Below are 26481 nucleotides of genomic sequence, written 5' to 3'. Positions count from 1 at the left end.
GGTCTGGAGCACAGGTCTCATGAGGAGAGGCTGAGGGAACTGGGATTGCTTAGTCTGGAGAAGAGGAGGCTCAGGGGAGACCTTACCACTCTCGCTCTCAACAGCTGCCTGGAAGGAGGTTGTAATGGGGCAGGGGTCAACCTCTTCTGCGTAACTAGTGAAAGGACAAGAGGGAATGGCCTTAATTTGTGACAGGTGAAATTCATGTTACACATTAGGAAAAATTTCTTCTCCAAGAGTGGTCAGGCACTAGAACAGGCTGCCCTAGGTGGTGGTGGAGCCTCTCCAGAGGTGTTCTAGGAACATTTAGATGTTGTACTAAAGGACATGGTTTAGTGGGGAAATAGTGGTGATAGGTGGATGGTTGGACTGGATGATATCAGAGATCTTTTCCTATGTTGTTGATTCTATGATTCTACAGTATGAGAAAAAAAAATAAGAGCTCCCCCAACCACTTGGAATCCATTATATGTTAGTTCTGGGAACTAAACTAAGGAGAAAAAAAATATACATATATACATACATATATATATGCATACGTATATACATATATACGCACACACACACACATATATATAGTTAGCATCTCATTAGATATCACCAAGAAAGTAGCTTTTCTAAAAAAAGTGTACCTAAAAATGAAAAGAGAGGCAGGAAAGCTGATTATAACAGGAATAGAAAGTTATGGGGGGGATGAGGGAGATACAAACAGGCAGCTGAAAAGCATTCAGGAAAAATCTAAACTAGCTATTTACTCCTTTATGATGCATTGTGCAGACAGATTGATAAGGTAACCATCTGTTCTTCCCTTTTGCGCCTTGGGGAAACCAATGCGCAGAGTAGAAACAGATGAAGCTTCCAGCCTGAAAGAACTGATAAATGTCTCAAGGGAGGCCCTGTGATTGGGCAGACAACCTCCTCCATTTATAGAGGACCCTCTCTATAATTCCTGAACCACAAGATTTTTTTCCAAACCTCTTTTTCCACACTATTCTATGACCTGTCCTGCTGCCACCCCCTCCCTTTTTTCTTTTACAGAACTGCACACCTGCATGTTCTCTCATCTGTTCGTCATCTTTCTACTTAAAGCATTGCTAATTAAATTCCCTTCTCAGCATTTACAATTTTCCTTCTGCCTGCATTACATTACTTTTCTTATGTATTTTATCCACCCCTCCCCCTATCTTGTTTTATCAAATTTTAAGAGCTCTATGGATATTTGTACAAAATAAAACCCCACATTCTGTTTCAGCAGAAATATAATAGAGCAATTATAATAGTATAATTGTCCCCCATGGAAAGAAAATTAAGTCTGCTTTCTAGACTTCTTTGCTTGTTTGGAGAACACCAGAATACAACACACACACACACTCTTAGAAGTGCTATTCAGTCCTATGTAGAAGTAATAAAATTTAGGAAGTAATTAAGAAAAGCAGTCAAGATCTAACCAGTAAAGTTAATATTGACTTTGTAGTATTTTCCCCCACGTTGGTAACAAATAGATTTTTCCCTAGAATCATGATTAAACATAGAGAAACGCAGTGACTTTAAGGTACTGAACTCCAATGGAAGTTCAGTAGGAAGTCCCTTCCTTACTGCAGAAGTCAATCCCAAGAAGACTAACAATGAATATCTTAATTCCATCTGGGAAGAATCTCTTCTCAGATTCCAAATTGCTAAGAAAACACATATCACCTAAAAAAAGCCAGTGCAGAAAGAACATTCTAATTTCACACTGTCTTTAAATGAAAAAACAAACAAAAAAAAACAAAAAATAAGAGAATTAAATTCCTTATTATTAGAATTCCAAAGCAAAATGTTTTCTAAATCTTAGAAGGGAGCTATGTCACAGAAAAATCACTTACAGTTAAGTATATAGAGGTTGATTTTCCTTTCCAATGACAAGCATGCACAGAAGACTTGCTAGCCGAACAAACTGCTCAGCTTCAAGATACTCATAATCAGTACCAAAACTAAATCATAAATTATTAATTATTATTATTATTATTTATTATTATTATTACTGCTTGCAAGCAAATACAAACATGCAAACACACTAGTTTAGAACATAAACTGTAAGCTCTATTTATTAGTGATATCAGCACAACTCAAGATTCAAAGGGACAAAGCCAAAAAATAACCAAGAAGAAAAGCACAGCCTGCAGAGTTCAAAAGTTATTTTGTGCAGAAGCTGTGGCACCAACAACTTGACATAATTGGAGCTTGTTTTGAAAACTCTACTCTGCTTCTTTTCCATGAATAACATGGTGAAAACAGGAAAAGAGCTCATGCAGCAGTCCCTGGGCTTGAAGGTATAAATATTACCACTGTTGAACATAATCTTGGGAAACCAGGCAGTTGAATGTTGGAGAGCAATGAAAAAGCTGAAAGCTTGGAAAGACAAGATGGATATACAATAAGCAAAAAATGCTTCAGCAAAGTTATCTTAAAAAGAACTGCCTACATGATTTCCTGTCCCTGGAAAGGTGATGGAACAGCTTGTGCTGGATACCATCTCCAGACAACTGGGAGAAAAGGAGGTTATCAGGAGTAGTCAGCATGGGTTCACCAAGGGGAGGTCGTGCTCGACCAACCTGGTGGCTTTCTATGATGCTGTCAAATGCTGGGTGGATGGGGGAAGAGCGGTAGATGTAGTCTACCTTGATTTTAGAAAGGCATTTGATACTGTCTCCCACAACATCCTTATAACAAAGCTGAGGAAGTGTGGGATAGACGAGTGGACAGTGAGGTGGGTTGAGAACTGGCTGACTGGCAGAGCGCAGAGGGTCGTCGTTGGTGGTGCAGAGTCTGGCTGGAGACCTGTAACCGGTGGTGTCCCCCAGGGGTCTGTGCTGGGTCCGGTCTTGTTCAACATCTTCATCAATGACCTTGATGAGGGGACTGTGGCCACCCTCAGCAAGTTTGCTGATGATACGAAGTCGGGAGGATTGGCTGACACGCCTGAAGGCTGTGCTGCCATTCAGCGAGACCTGGACAGGCTGGAGAGCTGGGCAGTAAGAAACCGGATGAGGTTCAACAAAAGCAAGTGCAGGGTCTTACACCTAGGGAGGAATAATTGCATGCACCAATACAGGCTGGGGGATGAGCTGCTGGAGAGGAGCTCTGCAGAGAGGGACCTGGGCGTCCTGGTGGACGACAGGTTGGCCATGAGCCAGCAGTGTGCCCTCGTGGCCAAGAAGGCCAATGGCATTCTGGGGTGCATTAAGAAGAGTGTGTCCAGCAGGTCGAGGGAGGTGATCCTTCCCCTCTACTCTGCCCTGGTAAGGCCTCATCTGGAGTACTGTGTCAGTTCAGGGCTCCTCAGTACAAAAAAGACAGGGATCTCTTGGAAAGAGTCCAGCGGAGGGCCACAAAGATGGTGAAGAGCCTGGAGCATCTCCCCTATGAAGAAAGGCTCAGTGAACTGGGTCTGTTTAGCCTTGAGAAAAGAAGACTGAGAGGGGACCTGATCCAGGTTTATAAATATCTGAGGTGTGGCGGCCATAGCGGTGAGGCCAGTCTCTTTTCAGTGGTACGTGGAGACAGGACGAGGGGAAATGGACATAAGCTGCAGCATAGGAAGTTTCGCACGAATGTGCGTAAGAACTTCTTCACGGTGAGGGTAACGGAGCAGTGGAACAGGCTGCCCGGGGAGGTTGTGGAGTCTCCTTCTCTGGAGATATTCAAGACCCGCCTGGACGCCTACCTGTGCGACCTGGTGTAGGGAACCTGCTTTGGCAGGGGGGTTGGTCTTGATGATCTCTAGAGGTCCCTTCCAACCACTACAATTCTGTGATTCTGTGAATGATTAACCCTGATCATTGATCAGTCAAGTTTTCAATGTGCTCAAAACATACTAGCAGACAACATTCACAGTAATACTAGTCTCTAGATTAAAAAAAAGCATGTCTTGTTGCTGCATGATATAATCACAGAGTATCTTGAGTTGGAAGACCCACAAGGATTCACAGAGTCCGGCCCCTGGCTCCAAACAGCACTACCCTAATCGCAGCTACATCAGAGAGCAGTGTCCAAATGCTCTTTTAATTCCAGCACTTGGGGCTGTGACCACTGCCCTGGGCAGCCTGTTCCATGCCCACCACCCTCTGGTGCAGACCCCTTCCCTAACCCCCAGCTGCCCCTCCTCTGACACAGCTCCATGTGGTTCCCTGTCACGGTCACAGAAAGCAGAGCTCGGCGCTGCCCCTCCAGCCGCCATCAGTGCTCCCCTCAGCTCCTCTGCTCTGGGCTGAACCAACCCAGGGACCTCAGCCATTCCCCATACACCTTGCCCTTCAGACCCTTCCCCATCTTCGTAGCCTTCCTGCGGACACACTTTGATAGCTTTATGTTCTTCTTACATTGTGGCACTCAAACCTGCACACAGTGCTCAAGGTGAGGCTAGCACACATGCTTACAACACAAATCTTGACTGGTCCTGCTGCAATGGTCTGTCACAACAGAGTAACAGCTGGTCAAACACATCCTATTTCTAGTTTACATAAACAAAATGATTGCGCAGATGCCAAAACTGTTACACTGGGACTTTTTTCAGTATCCACATACTTAAATCTTTCCACGGATTTCCTTCACCATATCCACTGCAAAGTACTTCACTTGCAGAGACAACTTTTCCATTTAATAGCAACATTATCAAAATCATACAGAAGTCTTAAAATTTGGTGCAAAGCAAACATAGTGCTGTATGGCAAAAGATGAAATCAAGTAGATTAAGATTACTCAAGTGAGAAATAACAGTTTCAGACATCACTACACAAACCAGCCAAACCATCCAACAACTTCTACGTGGAAAGCAGGCTGGATGAGAATGACATCTTGATTTTCAAACAATGCAAAGCTAGTTAGTTCTAAGCAGCTCATCAACTGAGTTTTTTAGGTTGGAATCCTTTTGTTGGGGAGGAGGAGGAAAAAGATGAGAAAGAAAGCAATTCAGTTACAGAATTTTATGTCAGTAGCAAGCATTGTAAGCTTTTTCTGTAAACCACAAACAAGACGACTGTGATTCTAACACGAAATGATGGATCAGCACCTTGAGATCCAATAAAGGACACTGGCCTCAAAACATACAAAGTTCTTTGTGCTAAAGTAACAAAGCACATGCTCACAAACAAACATTTTTTAATCCATTCATACATACAAATCTCTTGGTGCTTTGCTGACAACTTACAGAGCATCTGCCTCAAACATTCAGCTGCTGGCCTGCTATTTCTAAGCCTTGTCATAGTGATAACACATTATTCAAACAGAATATTGTATACAGCTCACAGGAAGAAATCAATTCAGAGTTTGCAGTTTAGAGAGAATGATGACAAATATACTGAGGAAAGAAAGAGATAAACAGAGCTAATCTTGGAATCCAGAAATAAATGTTATTGTTCAGAATATGTAGAGGTAAATCCACATAGAAACCAAAAGTTTCAATCCACCAAATATATATCTTCAAGATCTCGTTAAATGCAAACATACCTTCAAAAATTTCACTTCTATTTTATGAGAGCACTCCATTTCTATTTAATAATTAGAATTTTCAAACCAACCTATCCGTTTTGGTATCACAGATAACCAGCTCTCTATTCATTTTCATGGATCTGGAAGTCCTCAAGTAACTAATTTAGGCATATTTAAGTATAGCTTTCAGTAGGAGGGAACAATACAGCAATGTTGCAAAGTAAGTATCAACAATTTTCTCTTCTGGGGACGGGACAGGGAAAGGCAGGCTATTTCTTTGCTTGTAGTGCTACAGTGTGTCTTTACTACAAAAAACATCTGTAATACAGTCGCATCTGTTGAACTGCTATGTTAATCTAGATCTGTATCAGCATTCAAGTGAAGAAGCTGTTAAGAGCGCGTGAAAGAATGATTTTACGGTTGGGTTCAGCCTGCAAGAGCATGGAATGGCACTTCTCAATACATTTTGACAGCCCAAGTGTGGGAGACTTCACCTATAAGCACATTTTATCCCTCTACATTTCAGAGGGCTGAGCTTCACTTAAAATTCACATGGGATGTCAAAATTAAAGAGTTCAATAAAAAAAGTGGGAGCAACCATCAGCAATAACAAAAATTATTATGATAAACCTAGCTGGATAGGACAGACAGGTCGGGAACTCTCCTCATAGCAAGGCTTCATCAGCAGCTTTAACAGATCTCTAAAGAACAGCAGATGTTGAACACCTTGCACATTAAGGAAGAGATTCCATGTAACATCTTTGCTCACTTGTTTTCAGAAAACGTAATGCTGTCAAAACTAGCAGCTAAACTGCATCAGTTGTTTACTTTCAATGCAGTCTCATTAAAACAGCCCCTAAATACAACATGAAAGCTAAGGGAAGATCAGAAGAACAGTAAAGCACTATCTGAACTCCTAGGGCATCCAAGCATGATTCGCCATTCTGAATTAACTAGCTCCCCAGTGATGAAGTCTGCCTTAGAAGTCTCATGAAGGAACAGCAGAACAGTTCCTATAGCATCTACAGCTCCATGGTAACTCCATTAAGGAGGACTGCCAAGCTGACACCCCTGAAATCATCAGAAAGCCACCACTGTGCTAACCCACCCAGCTATCCCAAGCGAAAGAGACAGAGCTATAGGTAACAGTGTAATATTTACTGACCATAAAGCAACATGCTAAGATACAAAATGACAAAAAGCTGTCACACTAGCAGAAACAAAGAACTTCTAAAGCTATGTTTGTATGATCACCTCTTTAGTATTAGACAGTACCAACATTTAAGCCCACTTTGTGCTCAATTCCAACGTCATGTTTTCAGACTCCGGAACCTGAACGCAACTCAAGTCAACTCAGTAAAGATGTCACTTCAGAAAATTATTGGCCTTAGCCTCTGAAAAAGTTTACTGTGTCTTTGCCAAAACTTGGTTATGCCAATCAAAGTTAAAAGCATTAAAAGAGCTTTTTACTTTTAAGAGTTCTTTACTTTAAACATTATCATCATAACACTAACAAACACGGCTTGGAGGTGTTATATTCCATAAACAACCATTCAAAAGAAAATCAGCATTACGTGGTTTATTCCCAAGCATACTAACAGGTCTTAAGGAGCGTTCCACGCTACGCCAAGGTAGAATAACAGCCGCATTTAAATAAAGGCTTGGAGTTATACTGAAACTAAAACATACCAGATTTTCACTTTTTAGCATGCCCACAAGCAATGGTAATCACCTGCAAGGGATACATTTACAGAAATTATTTCCATTCCGCCACGGATTATTAGGCAGTTTCAGACTATCACAAAAGTTGTATTATTATGCCTTTAAACCCAACCAGAGCCAAAACACACCTTCAACCAAGCAGAAGTACTAAACATTTTTGAATTAAAATGACTGATTGTGAAGTGTTGTGATGTAAATAAGCAGCGAGAAACACACATTAAAAAAAAAAAAAAATTGATTTCCAGGTATTCCATTTTCTTGCTATAAACTACAAAGCTCAGTCACTCAAACCTCAACACAGTGCACGTGCTGAAGGGAAAACTGTTTGCTGAATACAAATAATAGGCAGCATAACTGTTTGTACATCATGGGTATTAAATTTGGGGTGCATTTACTGGTTTATTTTCATTTCATTTTATTTGCTATTTCCCTGATCCATGCTCGTCCCAGTTATGTAAGTCTCCCGTGCACAAAATTAGTCAGTTGTGGAAAGGATTCGAATGAACCAAGGGAAATGACACAGCAGGAAAATAAACAAACAAACAGATAAAACCACAGAATCCAAACTTGAGGAGCAACCATGCTCAGTTCTCACTGAGCCAAGCTTAGGCTTAGCAAGGCCATGCGCAATGCCGTCACGTTCACGGCACTTCGCGGAAACAAGCTATCAAACTCTGTGGAATCCACAATGTCTCGTAAATTACAGCTCCAAACTTTTCTGAAACAAGTCTACGGATCTGTTGGATGATGGAAAGAACTGAATGTAGCAGGAAACAAGCACAAATACAATTAACAACATTATGCAGCTCTTAATCACATTCAAGTTAATTCATCTTCGTATTTAAACCCAAAAACGTGGATTCAAAAATATATATATCTGGTTATAACACCACTGGCACAACACAGCCAGAAAAGCAAGCAAAGAAAGACTGTCCTATGGCAGCACACCATATTGTCCGGAGGAGACAAATAAAGGTGTGATAAGGAAACCTTATTAACTTTATGGATTGTGAGTTGGACAGAAACCAAACTTTGAGTTCTGCAGGTGGAAAAGAAAAGCTGATTTCTTAGATGTTGGTGCATAAAATTACAGGACTTGGCAAGAGCCCATGTATGAAAAACAAAGGGGGATTAAAATGACACAACAGTGAGGCGAGACAACAGTGGCTACCTGGAGATAAAGGGGATGTGGGGGGAGAGAGAAGAGATCTAGAATCCAAAGATTCTCAACCAAGTAATAGAATAGTAAATTAGCCATCCATCCATTACTGAATCTTTTCTTAATTTTCAGCATCCATATATGCTAGCTTCACAACAAAAAGGAACTTTGGTCATAGCTGTGAACTTAAACAACGGCCAACTATTTCTACCTTTAATATGATCTATAACTCTCTAGCAGTCGACCTTTAGATAACTTCCCAGAAGTGCTGCCTACGCTTTGTTTAAATATTTCTAGAGGTGAAGTTTGCAGACATGTACTCAATTAATTTTGCTTCTTCTCAGCTGGATTTAAATAATAGTACTTTTTCAAACAACTCTAATGCTTGAAGAATCAAAACGTTCAGGAAAAAAAAGCACTTGAAAACAAAGTAGCTGAACACCTTGATGGAACAAGGAGACAAATTCAAGGGCAGCACTCTTGTTGAATAGTAGAGTGCTTTTTAAGCAAGTTTATTTTGTGTATTGCACAAATTGTACACCCCCAATGCCTCAAATCAACAGAGCAAGATTATGCAATGAACAGCTAAAAATCAAAAGAACAAAAAGCCACGGAATATTCTTCAGTCACTTGTTTCTAACTATGCACTAAAAAATACTCCAAGTTCCACGGCCTTCTTAATTAGTTTGTTCCTTCTAAGACACGAAAACAAAGATAAGGCTCGTGAAGAATGGTTGCCTAAATCTGCATGCAAATACCACAAGTGCTTAGCACTGCTCAGGTTGGAAAAGACCTTAAAGATCACCGAGTCCAATCACTTAGCAGTACTCTAACAATTCTTGTTACCTCTACAGAACAACCTATTTCCATAGTTGAGGCAATACTGGAATAAGCATATATTCATATATCTTCATTAAATTAGACTTTTTCTTTTTCTTTTTTTTTTTTTTTTTTGCTACAAAATAGAAGATAAGTAACCATCACTAACAAATTACAAGAAAGAGTAGTCCTTACAGCTGGTTTAAAGCACAAGAATATACAGCTCACGGGAGTTTTCCATTGATGCTTTTATACAGAAGTAAAACAAGGACTTCCCACTCTCCCCAGCCCACTCACACCCACAGCAAAGTTTACTACTTCTCTAAACATAGCAGTACAGCAGCTTACAGACACTAAGGAGTTTAAAACGTTTTTGGTTGTGTTTGTTTTGTTGTTGTTGCTGGGATTTTTTTTATTATTTTTTATTTTGCCTCACAGAAGAGAACATCACAAAAGCTCACCCTTACAAAAGGGTAAGAAAGATCCAGTCTTACTAAGTATCCTCCCCCACACATGGCTCTGTAGGCACGGGAAGGAGACAACCAGCGGCATAAGGGCAGGAGCAAGAACAACTCGGTCAGCCTTTGCTGCAGAAAAACACATCACTACAACTGGAGTTATTTAATGTATGCAAATTACACAGTTACTAACTTACACACACACAATACCCCACACAATTAAAGAGCATCAAGCTAACCATCTGATTTGTGTTCTTATTTCTACATAGAAATGCTACGCTGCTCAGCTGCTTTTAGAGGAAATAGTTAAATACGCTGAGGGATCTACTATTCAAATAGAATTTTCTAGACCATTTCACTCTTTCAGTAAGCAATGATTTTTAAGCTTGTTGATAATATGCCTAACTGAAGTACATACCACACAAAAAGGTATTTTCCTCTAAACTTTTCCCCAACTTTCAGCAACAAGTTATCACCTTACCTGGAGCACCACATCCAAACGGTTTTTAAACGCATCCAGAGATGGTGACTCAACCACCTCCTTGGGGACCCCATCCCAGTGCTTCACAACCCTTTCTGTAAAGAAGTTTTTCCTGATATCCAACCTAAACTTACCCTGGTGCAACTTGAGGCCATTTCCCCTCATCCTGTCACCAGTGAGAAGAGACCAACCCCCCTCTCGCCGTAAGCACCTTTCAGATCTTGGAAGAGAGCAATAAGGTCTCCTTTCAGTCTCCTTCTCCACAGACTAAACAGCCCCCGTTCTTTCGGTCTCTCCTGGTAGGGCATATTCTCCAAGCCCTTCACAAGCCTTGTTGCCCTTCTTTGGACCTGCTCCAGCACCTCCATGTCCTTTCTGTACCCCAAACTGAACACAGCACTCGAGGTGAGGTCTCACCAGTGCCAAGTACAGGGGCAGGATGACTTCCCTAGTCCTGCTCACCACACCATTCCTGATCCAAGCCAGGATGCCTTTGGTCTTCTTGGCCACCTGGAATCTATATCATCACTGCAGTCCCACTGAAGTTAACAAAGCACCTGCCAGCAGCACAACCCTGCTGCAAGATCAAAAGCATCTGTGCTTCGGCAGTGATTTATTTCCACTCCGTGTTAACATCACTCAAAATATTTTGAGATACATTGGCAAAACAGACGGGAAAATTACAGAATGCAACTTTTCAGGTAATTACTGTCACTTAAAATTTTGAGATTGCAGCATTAAACTTCCAGCTTATTTTCCTCTTCCTTTACAAGCTGAGCTGCTGTTGTTGCATTCTCATAGCGGCTTTTAACTTAAGAAAAAAAATACATTATTTGCAAAGCCCTGAACAGCTTCCATGTGTTGAAACACTGTCATTGTTTTCTTCAGGAACAAAATCAGTTTTGCCTTCAGGTTCTCAGAGCTGTAAACAGTTCTGGCAACAATGACTTTTTGGATATAATATGCAAGTCTGACATCCATTCTACATGCTGCGTAAGGGACATCACACCAGAATTTCATTAAGGTAGTATTTTTATCCCTCAGAGACAGAGATGAGGGGCAGAACGTTGCAACTCACAACTAGAGGATTTGCTATCTATTTGTTAAAGCCGCAATTTTAATGTCAAATTGAAAAATTACTTCAAGTATTGCTCTGCTGGGTGGAAGAGTTTTCAATAGCGGCAAAAGAAAATGCTGGAAAAGCTCTCAGGATCAGAGCATCCATCACAAGCTGGCTAGAGAAGACATCAAGGAGAGTTCTCCTCGTCTCAAAACAAGGAGGCTAGGTAGATAAAGGCAGCACTGAAACACAAGGCAGCTGCCACAGCACAGGCTGCGAGTCTGGATACACCCTTTCATGACTTGAATTTGTGCATTTGAAGACGGGAAGGCAACGAGCGGAGGGTAAAGAAGAGGGACGCTACAGGAGCATCTATCTAACAAAGACGACGCGCAGGACAACACGCGGTTATCTCCCCGCATGACACCGCAGCACCCGGCTCACGGGAGCCCAGCGGCGCGGAGCATCCTGACAGAGCCGCCCGCCTTCAGCACAGGGACAGCACGAACCGCAAAGGCAAGGAGCGGCAACAGGACGGCGAGGCAGCGGCTCTGCCCTGCCGCGGCCCCAACTGACCCTCGGGAAGAGCCGCCCGGGCGTCGGGGCCACGCCGGCTCTGCGGACCTCCCCAGCGGGCCGCCGTTACGCACCTTTCGCCCAACGGACGCGCCCGCTCCCCCTCGAACCGCCCCGAGGCCCTGGAAGGCGGTCGCCGCGTCCTGCCAGACGCCGCCCCGGGACGCCGCCTGGCCCCGCACGAGAGTGCGGGAGAGGGGACCCGAGGGGAGGCTGACGACAGCCGCAGCCCCGAAGCGCTCCCCCCCGAGACCGCCGCCGCCGCACCCCCCCGCCGCATCTCCTCCCGCACCGACGGCCCGGGCCCGCCCCGCTCCAGCGGCCGCCGCCCTCGGGCCGACACGGCGGGCGGGAAGCGCGGGGACGCGGCGCCGCACACCCCCCGGCCGGGCGCCGCCCTCGCCTCCTCCCCCCGCCGCCGCTCCTTGACAGTTGGCAGCCGGGCGCGCGCCGCGGGAACTCCGTGCGCGTGCGGCCGAGCGCAGCCGTTCCCAGCCGCCCCGCCGCCGAGGCGCCCCCGCCCGCCCCGCAGACTCACTGCGGAGGTTGTGGATGAGCTCGGAGTGGCTGGCGCCGCCCGACTTCCAGGCCATGGCGAGGCACACTCTGCGGAGCAGGTAGAGAGCCGCCTTCAGCGCCGCGACTGCGCACAGCAGCTTCCCCAGGAAGGACACAACCTCCAGCGCCGACACAGGCGCCGCCTCCTCGCCGCCTCCTCCTCCTCCCCCCGCCGCCGCCGCTGCGGCTGCCGCGCGACCGCCGGGGGGAGGGGCCACGCGCCCACCGCCCCGCGCGCCCGACATGCTCCGGACGGTGCCGCCGCTCCGCCGCCCCGCGCTGCGGACTGCGCATGCGCGCTCGCCGCCGCCGGGGCGCGCGGGGGCTTCGAGGAGGGGGAGCTCCCCTGGCCTGGGTGGGGCGCTGCGCACCGTGCGGGGGAGAGAGGGGGGATCGCGGGACGTGCCCGGCGCCACGGCGCGCGCGGGAGGACGCGGCTGCGGTGTGGGGAACGGCCTCGTGCGCCCTGACACGAAGGCTACGGCCCTCCCCAGGGTTGATTACGGGGGTTGATTACGAATATGTCTGACGGGGGAGGCGGCAAGCACTCTCTACGAGGTGGGTTAACGAGAGACGTACTGCAACTGCGCTGTTGCGCTCCCCTGAGCTCTCCTCACCCTTTGTGGCCACTCTCGTGAAGCTCCCCCCACCTCACACCGCCCGGCCCGGCAGTGTCGGCCGTTATTGGCCCGCGCTCCCTGCCGCCCTCACGAGTCAGCCAATTACTGCCGCCTCGCTGCGCGGCGTTTTGCATGAGGTACGCCTATTGGCCGCAGCCAGCCTGTGAGGGCCGAGCCTACGTGTCGAAGGTTGCTATTGGTCAGCTGGCGCGAGCCTCGGCGGCCGGGCGGGAAGATCCGCTGAGCCAGCATCAGGCGGCCGCGGCATTGCGGCTGTAGGGTGACGGGGGCGAGTGCTGCGCTGGCGGCTGAGTATTGCCATATGTCTGTCGTGCTGTTATAGGGCAAGGCTGCACGCTTAAAATTCCTTTTAGGAGGCGTCCGGCTTACAAAATCGCTAGCTTGAAGTGTAATAAATACTACAAGGCTTCGATACAGCTTTGTTCTGCCCCTGCGTGTGCACAGTGAGGCAGCAGTTCTTTGCTTTGGAAACGTGAGACCACGAATTGCCAGGTCCTGTCGGCAAGGTGTAGTGTGAACGTTGGGGAACGTAAGGTGTCAGTCATAAATTGAAATACCATATTGTTCTCTGAAAGCGCTCCAGGCAAGAGGACACACACTGCCTGTTATACCACCGCGAGAGATGCAGATAACATCTTTTTGTGTAAAAATCCATCTTGCGAGCAATGACGCACCACCATCTCCACATCACATTGCTCTCCATCCCATGATCATTAATTCAGGTAAGTGAGGTGAGTGCGGAAATTTGGTTTTCTGGCTAGCATTCCCTAAAGGGCAAAGCTGGCAGTTGCCCATTGTGCACATCAGGGTCGTGTCCATTGAGTCCCCAGACCTTTCCCATCTAATTCTTGTAATATTGGAGATGGATCTGCTGCTCTCAGGCACGATCTGGAAACTGCTCTGCAGCCCCTCCCACAGCATGCAGGGTCTCCTTGTTGTCCACTTGTGTCCAGTGGGTCAGGAAGGAAGGAAAAAAGCCATGGAGTTACAAGAATTCCCAAAGGGCAGCAAGTACAAAGAACAAACAGACATTGTAAAAACATGCAAACAAAAATACTTCATTGTTTTAAATGCAAAAGGCATTTTCTGTTGTCAGATGCAAGCAAACTGCATTGCTTTTACATACAGAGGCTGTTAGCAACAAACTAGCTGACCCATGCTTAAAAGCATTCCAGGGATACTTACTCCCTTGGGAGACCAGAAATACCAGAGAAGCCATTTCATTTTCATATAGCCTGACTGTTCCTACCAGCACCAGGCTTGAATTAGGCTTATGCTTGTCAGAGAATAGAGGAAGAGCCTAACTTTATCTCAGAGGAACACACAAACCTACCCTGCAGCTTTCAGGCTGACCTTGGCCATTTATTGGCACCATGCTTAGCATGGTTTCTCAGATAGTGACAAGAATGTAAGTGATATCTAGGGTGGTAACAGGCATGTGTGAAGGAAATGGTTTGGCTGTGCAGATTTTCAGGAACTTTAAGACAAGCCAATTGGGCTCAAATGACACTGAGAAACTACAGTGCATCAATGGCAACAGGATGCACCCTGTTGTGCAACAAACAGCCATGAGGGTCACTTGCACTTTTCCCTCTACAGCCCCAGGCCATGAGTCTGTTCTTAAAACCTATTAAGAGCATGTTTGTCAATAAAAGCCCATGAAAGAATGCCTGCATCTATGCCAGAATAATAATTAAATATATATATAATTTTTAAAGCGTTTTCTGTCTATCAACACATTTTCATCTGCTCTGACACTCAAGGTTCCTTCATCTTCCTCCTCACTTGTCTGAACTAGCATGAGCACCTCAGTCCCCAGATGTCCATGGTCAGTTGCAGACCCCTCCACCTTCCAGAGGTGCGACCAACTCCCCAGCCCCCCCAGGCCCTGCCAAGGAAGGGACAGGGGAATGCCAGTAGTGGGCGATCGTGACTGCTCTGACATGGAGATCCCAGTAGTTTTAAGCATGAGCCCATTGGTTCTCTCTCCTTTTCTGCACATTCACCCACATCTCAGTCTCTTGTATATAAGCCCCTCCATGCTACTATTTCTGTTTTATCCTTTTCCTCCCACCTCATGCACCCATTAGAATTTTGAAAGCCTTTGAATTTCAAAAGCATATGAAAAGTTGTTCATCACTGTCTGGTCCCATCTGCTTCTGCATATACATACAGCAAGCAGAAATTTCTTTATGAAATGTTCCTGCTGAGCATTTCCGCAGCTATGTCCCAAACCATACACTAATTGGCTTCTACACCTACACTCACTCCTCTCCCTGCCTCTGTTCTCTTTTTAACTTAATCATTCTCCTTCATCATTTCTCTCTTCCTGTTGTTCCGAGTCGGCTTTAATTTTATGTTTCCATTTTAGAACTTTGCATCTAAGGTTATTTCGAACTCTGCCTCCATCGGTCAGGGCAAGCAAGGGCTATGAGTGTGCTTGTGGCCCCAGCTCTTTGCTCTTACATCTGCTCTGCGGTGCCCTGCACTGGCAACTGTGCTTGTTCAGGAGATTGAACTGGGCACAGCTCCAAGGGCTATGACCAGCAGTAAATACAGAGTCTTCAAATAACTTTCTTAAAATACTGCTGTGCAATAATTAGAGAAAAGCAGGTTACTGGCAAATAGAATTCAGAATTGGCTTCATCCTGCCCTTGCACACCCACTGACTGGCAGGTGCCTGCCTACCCAGGCTCCACAGCCTCTGACAGGGAGAGACATGCTTTGGCTTCTCATCCCTCTTGCTCACACTCCTAACTTTAGTCACAATGAGAACAACCCATACAAACTCATTTCTGCTTCTGCTATACGTTTGGGCCCAGTGCCCAGACCAGCTTTGTCTAGTCCTAAAGTTCTTATTGACAACCTCAGGAATACTTGATGAAGCATTTTGTCTTGTGATGTTTGTTTCCCTCTTTTACTTGTTTAAATAAATTCGATATTATCCTGAAACAACGTGCTAACACACTACCCATCTTTCATAATGATCAAATGCAGAGATTATATTTAAAGGCCTACAGAGCAGCCCTAAATCCAACATAGAGCATGCTGCCAAAAGAATCTAAAAAAAAAAAATCAACACAGGGAAGAAAAATGGATTTTTTTTTCCTTCCCAATGAAAACAGTCTGTGTCCCACCTACTCACTTTAATACTTCCCAAATGCTTTCAACCAAGCACTCCTGAGCAAAGAGAGCACAAGAGCACAGAAGAAATAAAAAACCAACACACAAATATTATGAAGTAACCATCAAAGATATTTGTCTAATAAAACATTTCAATAATGTCCAGGTATGATCTCTTCCATGTTGAGTTCTCCAGTCTGTCTCCATGCTCTTCCCAGTGACTCTTCTCACAGTGACTTGCAAGGTCGCTGCTAGCAGCTCAGTACAGGGTGCTGCTGGAAAGTAATAATGACACTGCAGGGAACGGGAGAGCTGTCTCAAGGTTCATAGTATGGAGACTACCATAGCATCTGCTTTTCAAATACATTCCATGTTGGTACTGCTGTACATAATTATAAAAAAAAAACATTGCCTCGAAGGAAGCTGAAGTGATGCACAAAGCACACAGGCTAATGTCACTGATCTTGTATCACATCTAAAGAATTGTGATGCTGCAGAGGAGACCAAGAACGCATGAGAACCAGTATGCAGTAGCAGAGTTGGAAGTCTGACCAAAACATTGCTGCTGCTGCAGTAAGCACAGCTGGCAGAGTCCCAGGCAGCCGGCAGCGCTAGCTGTGAGAAAATGCAGCAAAAATCAGGCAGGACGGAGCAGGAAGGTGCCTGTGGGCACGGCCTCGCTGCGCCGCAGCGCCGTCCCATCCCGGCGCCACAGCCCGGCCCCGTCAGCCCGGAGCTCGCTTTACAGCTGACCCCTGAACTTTGTGTGCAGCACTTGTTGAGGGCTCTGGCGATCATAGAGTCACTGGAAGGGAGCCAAAGGGATCACGGAGCCCAGCACCACCCAGATTCCTGCCCTATCTATGTCTGAGCGTGTCGTGCAAACGCTCCTTGAACTCCCGCTGCCTTGGGGCTGTTACTGCTGCCCTGGGGAGCCCGCTCGTGACACATAAACGTGCTGCCGTGCAGTATTCGGAGAAGGAAAAAACCATTGTGACCGCGGGCGGGAACGCCCGCATCGCCGTGCCTCCTATCGCGCGCCGCCGCTCCCGCCGCCGCGCCCGGCGCTGTCCCTCGGCGCTCGCCGTCGCCACGCAGCCAATCAGGCGGCGCGTGGCAGCGCGGGAGCCGTGCGGCGCCATGGAGGAGGTGTGCGCGCGGTTTGTGTCGCAAAAGATCAGCAAGGCCCGATGGCGGCCCCTGCCCGGCGCCGCGCTGCAGCCTCCCGACCTCTTCGCCACCGGCTCCTGGGACAACGAGGTAGTGCGGCGCGGTTCCCCTGCCTCGGGCTCCTCGGCCGCCGCGGGCAGCCGCCGGGGAGCCCCGTTACGCGAACTCCAGGTAACAAGCGGCCGTGTCGTTTCCCTGCAGGACAACCGCGTCTCCGTTTGGTCTGTGGGAGATGCGGGAAGCGCGGGCCTCAATGGGGAATATCAAGGAGAGCCTCAGCTGCTGTGTGACATCCGGCACGACGGTGACGTGATGGACATGCAGGTGAGGGAGCTGCTCTGTAGGGGCTGGTCACCTGGGACAAATGGGCTGATAATGAGCTGAGATTTGAAAAAGAAAGTTATGAAGAATGGCCAAATCAATTGGTATCGGTTTGTGGGTGTTTTACTGCTCCTACCGACACATCTGAATACTCTGAATTGAAAATTATCATCTTAGTGTTGATATTGATTCATAACATGCTTATTAATCTTTTCAGTTTTTGGATCAAGAGAGAATTGTTGTTGCCTCCTCAACAGGAAGTGTGACTGTATTCCGTCATCATCAGAACAACCAGGTAGGTTCCTTCAGCTGTGTTCTGTGCAGTGCAGGTCACTTGGATCTCAGCATAAGATTTCTCAGATTTAAAGCAAGAGACGTCTGTATTCAGGAATAAATTTGTTCAAAGCATGTTAGAAAAAGAGAAAAGGAGAGAAAAACATCCTGCACACACACAATATAAATCAGATTCCAGAACCAGACAGATTGGGTTCTGTTAATATGTTGTAAGCAAGCAGTCTATTCACTAAAAACATACTTGAGTTTATATGCGGTTATTTATGAGAATAAATAATTTCAGGGGGTGGGAATGAATGAACTTGCAAGTTTATTTATTTGCAATGGCATGACAAAGATTAATATCTGTTAGTAGTTTTATGTGGTACTTATGATAAACTGAGTTTCTTGCAATCAGAATCTAAATCTGACCTTACACTTCATAAAGGCCTCAGCTCTTTTTCTTTATCCTAGGGAACGATTGGGGAGATAAGTCTAGTGAGAGACATTTCACATTCAGACATAGATAATATTAATTCTGAGTTCTCTCTTGTGTGAAAAAGATGGTTCAGAGCTGACAGTGCCTCACTGAAGGGAGTCACTGAAGGGAAATTCAGATCTTTGGTTTTTATTTATGTAGAAGATTACTATTCCAGTGAGGTAGTATGGCTTTCCTGAAGCTTCTTTCCAATTCTGTGAGTATTTGTGAGTACTCTGAAAGCTTTGCTCAATCAGGATCATTGTTTACCAGCAGAATCTCATGTCTGATTACTGCTTAGACTCTATCTGCCAATCACCGGTGGGAGAATGCCCATTACCATGCAGATCAATACACAGCTTGTGGTGGAGCAGCGTGTACCGGAGTCATCTGCAACAACCCAGAAATTGTCACTGTTGGAGAAGATGGTAGAATTAATCTTTTCAGAGCTGACCAAAAGGAAGCAGTGAGGACTATAGGTATGCCAAGTAAATACTCAGCATATTTTGGTTTGGAACAATTTGGTTGGTGTATAAAATAGAATATTTATTTTTGCCAAAGTATTGTTGTGTGACAGAAAGGAAAGCAAATGAGAATTGAATTAAATATTCCGAGGTGAATGTATTTTCTCCAGATCATTCCTATATTCCTCCAGACTTCAAGTATTTGAAGTATATTTCAGATATGTTTCTATGTGCATTCATACTTCAAATGTTTGTAAGCTATGTTTTAACTGGTGGAGATTTTAAGATTTAACATTCTCAGTAGCTGTGTTTGATCTGGAATCGTAGCTAGATGCTGTGATAGAATGCATGAAATACAGTTACATTTCCAAAAGCATTGTGTCATCCGTTGTTTATAAGTAGGGGTTAATTACTACTGTCACTTCAATTCATTATTTGTAGTAAGATTAACCTTTGTGCTATCCATATTCAAAACCATCAATTTGTGTGGAAAAGAATTTGTGTGTTCGAAAGGAGCACCGGGAGCCAGAAATTACTATTTGTCCTCTGTTCTACCAGATATCATGGCTTACAGCCATCATCGCTCACTTAGTGAAATGGGTTCATATTTCCTTGAGTAAGCTTTACCTAACAGAGAAACAGATGCCTGTGGAAGGTGTCAAAACTTATTGTCAGCATTTCCATCATGTTAGTCTCATGGAATAGTATGTAGCAACTGCTAGAAATCCAATTTAAAAGCAGAAATGATTTGAAGCACAGTAACAGCATTCTTGATAATGGAATTTTCTCCCTGAAACCTCAGTTTGACACGTTGCCTGTGTTTCTCCTCAAGTGAAATCTTGCCTCAGATTGAACAGATGAAGGAACTTAGACAGTGATAAGCCAATTAAGGAATGAGCTCTCTGGGATTTCTAGAGAAGGGTACTTGTGTGTGCATGTCTGTATACATGTGCACACAAGGCAAATCCTATTAATTGCATACAGTTCTTTACTGAAGCTCCTTGAGAACTGCAGGGAGTCATTTTAGAACATAGGAAGAAACACAGAAGTTGCACAAGGCAGAGTTTCAGTAGTAACACACAAAAAATTAATTCTTCAGTGTTGAGAGGAAAAAAGTAACTAGCTAAAAAGGTTTATTTTAATTTCAAGTTTTCATTTATAAACAGATACTAACAGAATGTTTTGGCAAAGGTTTAATAAAATAGAATGTTTTGCTGACTCAGGAAGGAGATGTCTACACAAATCTTTATTTTTCTTTGAGCAGTTGCTCAAATGATTGTATTCAGATTTAATAATGTGCAGGATGCAAGTCATTAATCTTCTTAGTGCTCACTTGATGGTATTATGTAAAAAGGTTTGCTTTGTAGAGGTAACATAAACTGAGATTGCACTGAGGCACTGAGCTCAGCAGGAGTATATGCATAAAAAAAATCGTATGTGAATTAACTGAGAAATATCCTTTTGGAAACAGAAATAATGAAATATAAATGAACCATAAATAATTCAGTCAAGTGTATGACCTGGTAAATGGATCTTACTTGGACTTAAGTGGAAAGGACTAGCAGAAACTCATTGATTAGAACTGATTTTACAGTAAAAGTTGGAGTGGGTGAGAAGAAGATGTCTTGGAAGATGCTTTAAAGTTACCTAGGATGCAGTTCAACATTGTAAGCAATCCTTAGTGTAGTCATTTTAGTCATTTCCAAGTCAATGACACCTCATTGTTTCCCAGGCACTGAGCTCTCTCTCTTTCTTTCTTTTTTTTTTTTTTTTTTTTAAACACACCAATGGAATTCTTACACCCTGTGAAATATTCATACAGAAGTATCTTGACGTTTCTACTACCATTTAATGGATTTAAGAATATAATATAAAACTGATAGGCTTATACCCAACTGCTGTGGAAAAAATCTCAAGTTAGAGATGAAGTAAGAATCTTTTGGAGACAAAAGTATGCGTCATTGCTAAATCACTTATTGTTATTTTGCCAGAAAATTGTAAATCCATCACAACTTAAGTGTTTAAGTTAGTCATTTAGCATTTTTTCTGACTGTGCTGCAGCTTTCATTTAAATATTAAGCAGAAAAAAAATCCCTCGCTCAAATGTCTGTAACCTGGCAGTACTTAAATTTTATCTCACTACCAGGAAAGGTATTCCTGTTATGCAACCAAAAAAATCACCTTTGATTTTAATTAATTTTTAAAAAGTTGGAGTGAAAGTAGACTTAATGATAGCCCATCATATCATAATTGAGATGAAAGATTTATATAAAACAGAGCGATTTTGTATGTCTGCAGTGCTTGTTTTAGTCTTTCCTAAAGCCTCATGTTTCAAGTCAGTGCTGTGAGCTGTTTTTGACATTTGTAGAAAACTCTGATCAGAAGGAGCACTGTAGAAAAGGACCTGGGAAATGGCTTTTCCGTTAGTTAAGGTTAACAGACAAAGCATTGTTTCTGTTAGTCTTATGGATGAGTATATCTTGGAAAATGCCTAAAGAAAGTGTTATAAACACTGATTGCTGAAATAAGTGCTTCTGTGTACCACTGTTCTCAGCAAGAGTTATGGTTTCTTGTAGGAGAAACAGAAAGGAGAAGAGCATTCTGAAAAATTCCATAGCCTTTCTTGCATTTGTGGATGCAGAGCATGTAAAGAAAACTCTCAGGAAAGTCACAGCTTGGCTAAATTGAGTCTTCTTAGGTACTCCAGAAAGAAAACTTATGCATCAGCAAATGGGTCATTAAGTACTGAATCTAATTAAATACAGTTTCTTAAAGATCTGTCTAGATAATATTTCTATAGAAAGCATGGTTATTCTTGCAACACTTAAAACTTCCCATGGTGCTGGGCCATCTCTGACCCTGAAAATGTAGTCTGATTTTAGAAGAGCTGTTTTGCATTTATTAAATGGAGATAAACATTCAGTAGGTTTACCTGAATTTGTAGTTTAATGCTTTGCTAACCTGTCTTGCAGACAATGCGGATAGCAGTACACTCCATGCTGTGACTTTCCTTCGCACAACTGAGATCTTGACGGTCAATTCAATTGGACAGTTGAAAATATGGGACTTCAGACAACAAAGAAATGAGCCAGCTCAAATATTTTCTTTGTAAGACCTTAATTTTTGTCTACTTACTGAGAAGCACGTGCTACTTTATATCTGAGTCTTTCCTGATGCCACCACATTCTTGGCAATGGGATGATAAATAACCTTTTTTTCCCCAAAATATTTCTACTGCTTTGGTATTTCAGTACCAGAAGCAGATTCTGCTTAATTACTGTTGTGAGTGAGCACTGTAATGGTCTATTTTGTGATCTAACTCTGAAGGACTGTTGTATCTGCACATTTGTTCTTTAAGAGAAAAGCAAAGCACTTCTTCCTATTTAGCTGATTAATTATACATCTGGTTTTTTTCTCAAAAGGTCTGTAAAAAAATTGCTGACATTTGAAATGTTTCTGAATGATAACTTTAGGCCTTTTAAGGTATTGTGAGAAAACAAACATAGAGCTAGATTCATATCCTGTTGTTTGTGGAATAGTTCCCATTGCCATTAATAGGCTTAGGTTTGGTACCTGGTTAGTGCTTCATCTCCCCTGTAACTGAGACCTCCCTCTGTAAATGGCTGTATATGTTGCAACTGTAATTATAATTTGAATGCCAGCGTAACCTTCTTGTAGGTATACTTGAAATCTTTGTACAAGGCTTTCTCACCCTTGTTGTAAAGCTGTTGCATGCTGTGTAGGTGCCTGTATGCACAAGGGCCAGAACCTGCTGTCCTTCCAGTCATAGCAGCCTGTTACTACTATAGGTCTTAACCCAATTGGTGTCATGTGGCTGCAGTTGATACAGTTGCCCTGTCGGTCAACACTCAGAGAGTGTAAGAGAAAATATAAATTGAACGAAGGATTAATGTATACATTTATTTTTCTTCTTCTTCTTTACAGGACGGGTGACAGAGTTCCACTGCACTGTGTGGACAGACACCCCAGTCAGCAACACATTGTGGCCACAGGGGGCCAGGATGGGATGCTGAGTATCTGGGACATCAGACAGGGTACTATGCCAGTGTCCCTGCTAAATGCTCATGAAGCAGAAAGTGAGTATCCGAGTTAAGGAAAAGAGAAGGTGTTTTAGAAAAAGGTTCTGTAAATCCTGGATGAAAAACTTGGATATGTTTAGCAGCAGTAGAAAGCAATCAATCATATTTGCTACATAAAGTGACTTTATCCAATTGGTTTTGTTTTGTTTCCTCTTTGTATATGAAATTGTTATCATCTAAAAGGCAACTCTGTTTACATTAAAGCTAGAATTAGTAAGCAGTTCTTTGTTAGCCGAGACATTTAATCAGAAAGTAATTTCCTGTAAAGTGGGTATATTAATAGTTTCTACTTAGAGAAACTGATGCTGCAGTATACAGCATAAAACAGTAAAGTGGGAATAAACTTAAAAACATAAAGGAGGAAGAAATGAATATAGTACACATGCATTTGGTGATTTCACAGTGCTGAAATGGCTCGCTTTTATTTTATATGAATAATAGCAATTCATTTTGTGCTGAACATTTCGTGACTGCCGCAATTTTATTTAAGGATTAAGAAATAAGCTTTGAGTTAAGCTTTACTGTCAAATATTTTTCTCAGTTGTGGTATTTAGACACAATTGAATAACGTGCATGCTGGGAAGGAGTGTGTGTGTTGTGTGCAGATTTAAACTATAGTAGAAAGGTGGCATAAGAAATTGTTCAGAATGCCTGAATTTAGAGAAGATTGTAACTTCTAGCGGCATGCGCAGTATTGAAAATGGGGCATTTGATTTCTTTATTTTTTCCCCCTCTCCTGTGGAGGGAAAACTGTAGTAATAACTAAAGGTGAGGTTTGGGGCCTTTCCCCACCTGCTCACTACACCAGTTGAGAATGGAAGCTTTTGGTGGGAGCATGTGCACGTCCATGTCATATTTAACAAGAGGACATTGAGCTTTGTATCTGATACTTTTGAAATGGTTTTGTTCCTTTCCAGACCCTGAGGATCCAGGCTGTCTTCACTAGTCCATAAAGTTTAAAAAAAAAAAAAAAGTTTCCTTCTCAGAAAGCAGTAGCATTCTTCTGTTTAGTTGAAGTTCTCTTTTCATTTGCTGGAGCTGACAGTTCTTTCTCAGCACCCTTCTCACAAGCAAACCTATAGGAGGCACTTACTGAGTGACTCCATTCTGCATATAGCCAAGCTAAATAATGCTGCTCCCACTGATGTGTATACTATTCAGTACACTCCTTTTTATTTGTGCAAACACCGTAGTTCTGAATGATATATCCTACAATGCTGTGGCAACAGTAGGACCACAGTGGCCTTTGAAGCACGTAGTGCTCTTCCAGACTGGATGGATAAGTGAAATACTTACATTTGAAATGGCTGGAAATTGTGGTGACTTCATTATCCATACCACTATCCTTACTGAAAGAAACCATCCTGATTTACAGTTGCAAAGCTATCTTTCTCCTTTCATTAATAATACTTCAGTTATTCTAAGACAAAAGTGAGCTCTTAGGGTTTCATAATCACTAATTGGATTTCAGTAATGGAGGAACCAAACTGCTTTTAGGATCACTGCAATGTAGAAATATTTAGGAGCATGGTTATACTTTTTAAGTATGGTTGTTGTTTTTGTTTTTTTTTAAATATTTGTAGTGTGGGAAGTTCACTTCCACCCCTCCAACCCAGATCACTTATTTACATGTTCTGAAGATGGATCTCTTTGGCACTGGGATACTTCCACAGACGTATCTGAAAAACCATCTTTTCTTCATCAAGGTAAGGATGTCTGAAGTTAGATTGCATTTAATTTGTCAAATGACAGCATAATTAAAGCCACTGTGCTTATTTATATAATCCAATTATAATACAGTCCTAATTCAGAAAATTAAAACGTTTTATGTTCTTAGAAAGGACTGATAGGCACTTCAGGAAAACTGCTTAAAAGGCAAACACTCGAGTGGGGTTCTTCTGTTTTTAATTTGTCCATGCCATACTCTGTCCTGTACATAAAGAGGCACATCTGGTATTTCAAAGATATACTGAGCCCAGTTAAAAGTCATACATGCACAGAAAAGACATGAAGGCAGGCTAAATGACCTTAGGTTCTGAGGGAGATGTGCAACATTTTATAATACCAAAATAAATGGTAAGTTATTAAGATAGTGGAATTATGAATTTATTCATACATAAACTTACCAAAGTCACAGCTAGAAGATTGTTCCTGAATGAAACTTGATCCCTTCATGTTGTGTAGGATTTTAGTTGGCCATATGATACTGACTTAATAGAAACATTTCACATTCTGATCATAAAGACTGCTTGATTGTTTGTAACTTCAAATTGTAAACAGTAGAGAAACGTTCTCCTTTTTTATAAACTGATTTCCTTATCTTCCCTGTTCTCTTTCTTCTAGGAGGAAGAAGTACTGCCTATATTTCCCACAGCACCATTAACCAGTCTGTAGTAAGTGCCTGGCTAAGCAACGATCCAACCAAGGACCGAATGGAAATCACCAACCTAATTCCAAATCAGACTTTGTCTGTGAATACTTTAGATGTTTTGGGACCATGTCTAGTGTACGGTACTGATGCAGAGGCTATTTATGTGAACAGACAACTTTTTGCATGAACTTCTTGTATTCCTTTGAAGTGCTGATCACCTTTAACTACAGAGAAATGTTGTCCATTTCATCTGACTTCTTAACTACACTGAGTGTTATCACATGTGGAGGAGAAGCTTTCAGCTTGGCCTGCCATTGCAGAAGGAATACAAGTTATTCCAGATTCTGAAAGCTCTCAGTCATTACTGATGCTTCAGCATGAGTAGCCAAGCACATTTACATGTCAGCTTGCTCTGATTTCTTCCATGATGCCTGCTTTTGCTAAACAGACATGGTAGTTGCTAGGGCAAAAGTATATGTTGTAAGATTATTTCTGTGATACACCCAAGGTGAAGTAAAGGCAACACAAGCTTCTTCTTTTTTTTTTTTTTTAACATAAAGACATTTTTTTCGAGTATTAATTCAAGGCCAAACTATGGGGTTCTTTGGCATTCTTTTTATGTCATTTGAGACAGATAGAATTTTTAAATCTGAGGGTTTTTTAAATGTGTTTTGGGAACATAACTTTTTATCCTAGGGCTTGAGAATTAGAAAGGAAAGCTCTTAGAGCTCTGAAATGTGAAAGGTCCTGTCAGAATCTTAACATTTTAAGAACATTATTTCAGGTTACTTACAGCTTTGTTGTGGATGTTAAAACCTGAATGTTAAAATGTCTCATGTTAAAATTTGGTCATGATAACCTGTCAGTTATTCTCAACAGATGACTGTTTATGTAGTTATATGGTTCAGAAGTGAGACTTGTTGGCTGCGTTTCTGGGTATGAGACTGAGACTTCCTCAACTTTGGACTTGTCCTGTCAATCAACCTTTCACATCTGGTCTCTTGTAATCTTTGGAAGGTTGATTTTTATTAATAACGTCATTCCTCCCTTTTGTTGCAGAGAACAGTTTCTCTTTTTAATAAATATTCTACAGAAGGACAGTGGTCTGACTTGTACATTAGTTCAAATAGATGTACCTGTAGCCATCTGCACAGGAAGGTAAACGAGTAACTGGAACCAATTCTGGGAGTGGGATCTGGGTTATGGAGGGCAGTGCCAGTACTGGGGCAGCAGCAGAT

General features: G+C 43.0%; 2 protein-coding genes across 3 annotated transcripts in view; one reads left to right on the top strand and one right to left on the bottom strand.

Moving 5' to 3' along the window:
• The window catches only part of PCMT1 (protein-L-isoaspartate (D-aspartate) O-methyltransferase), a 36469-nt gene extending 23862 nt beyond the window's left edge, over positions 1-12607 (bottom strand). Inside the window, exon 1 of one of the 2 annotated variants that reach the window (XM_085217022.1) lies at positions 12283-12607. In XM_085217022.1, the coding sequence (XP_085073148.1) occupies positions 12283-12547 (265 nt within the window). In that variant the 5' untranslated portion in view covers positions 12548-12607. The remainder of the gene's footprint in view (positions 1-12282) is intronic. The other variant, XM_085217021.1, reaches the window with a different exon arrangement.
• A 4584-nt stretch (positions 12608-17191) lies between these two features.
• Positions 17192-26343, top strand: NUP43 (nucleoporin 43). The gene is made up of 8 exons (XM_010707174.4): positions 17192-17326; positions 17438-17560; positions 17775-17852; positions 18610-18787; positions 21745-21880; positions 22718-22869; positions 24456-24578; positions 25216-26343. Exons 1-8 carry the CDS (start codon positions 17207-17209, stop codon positions 25428-25430), a joined length of 1125 nt encoding a protein of 374 aa, XP_010705476.1. The 5' UTR covers positions 17192-17206; the 3' UTR covers positions 25431-26343.
• The last annotated feature ends 138 nt before the right edge of the window (positions 26344-26481 follow it).

The sequence above is a fragment of the Meleagris gallopavo genome, chromosome 2 (genome assembly GCF_905368555.1).
Source record: "Meleagris gallopavo chromosome 2, MGAL_WU_HG_1.1, whole genome shotgun sequence".
Lineage (NCBI taxonomy): Eukaryota > Metazoa > Chordata > Aves > Galliformes > Phasianidae > Meleagris > Meleagris gallopavo.
Note: the sequence above shows the minus strand (reverse complement) of the source record. Positions and strands in the feature narration are given on the sequence as shown.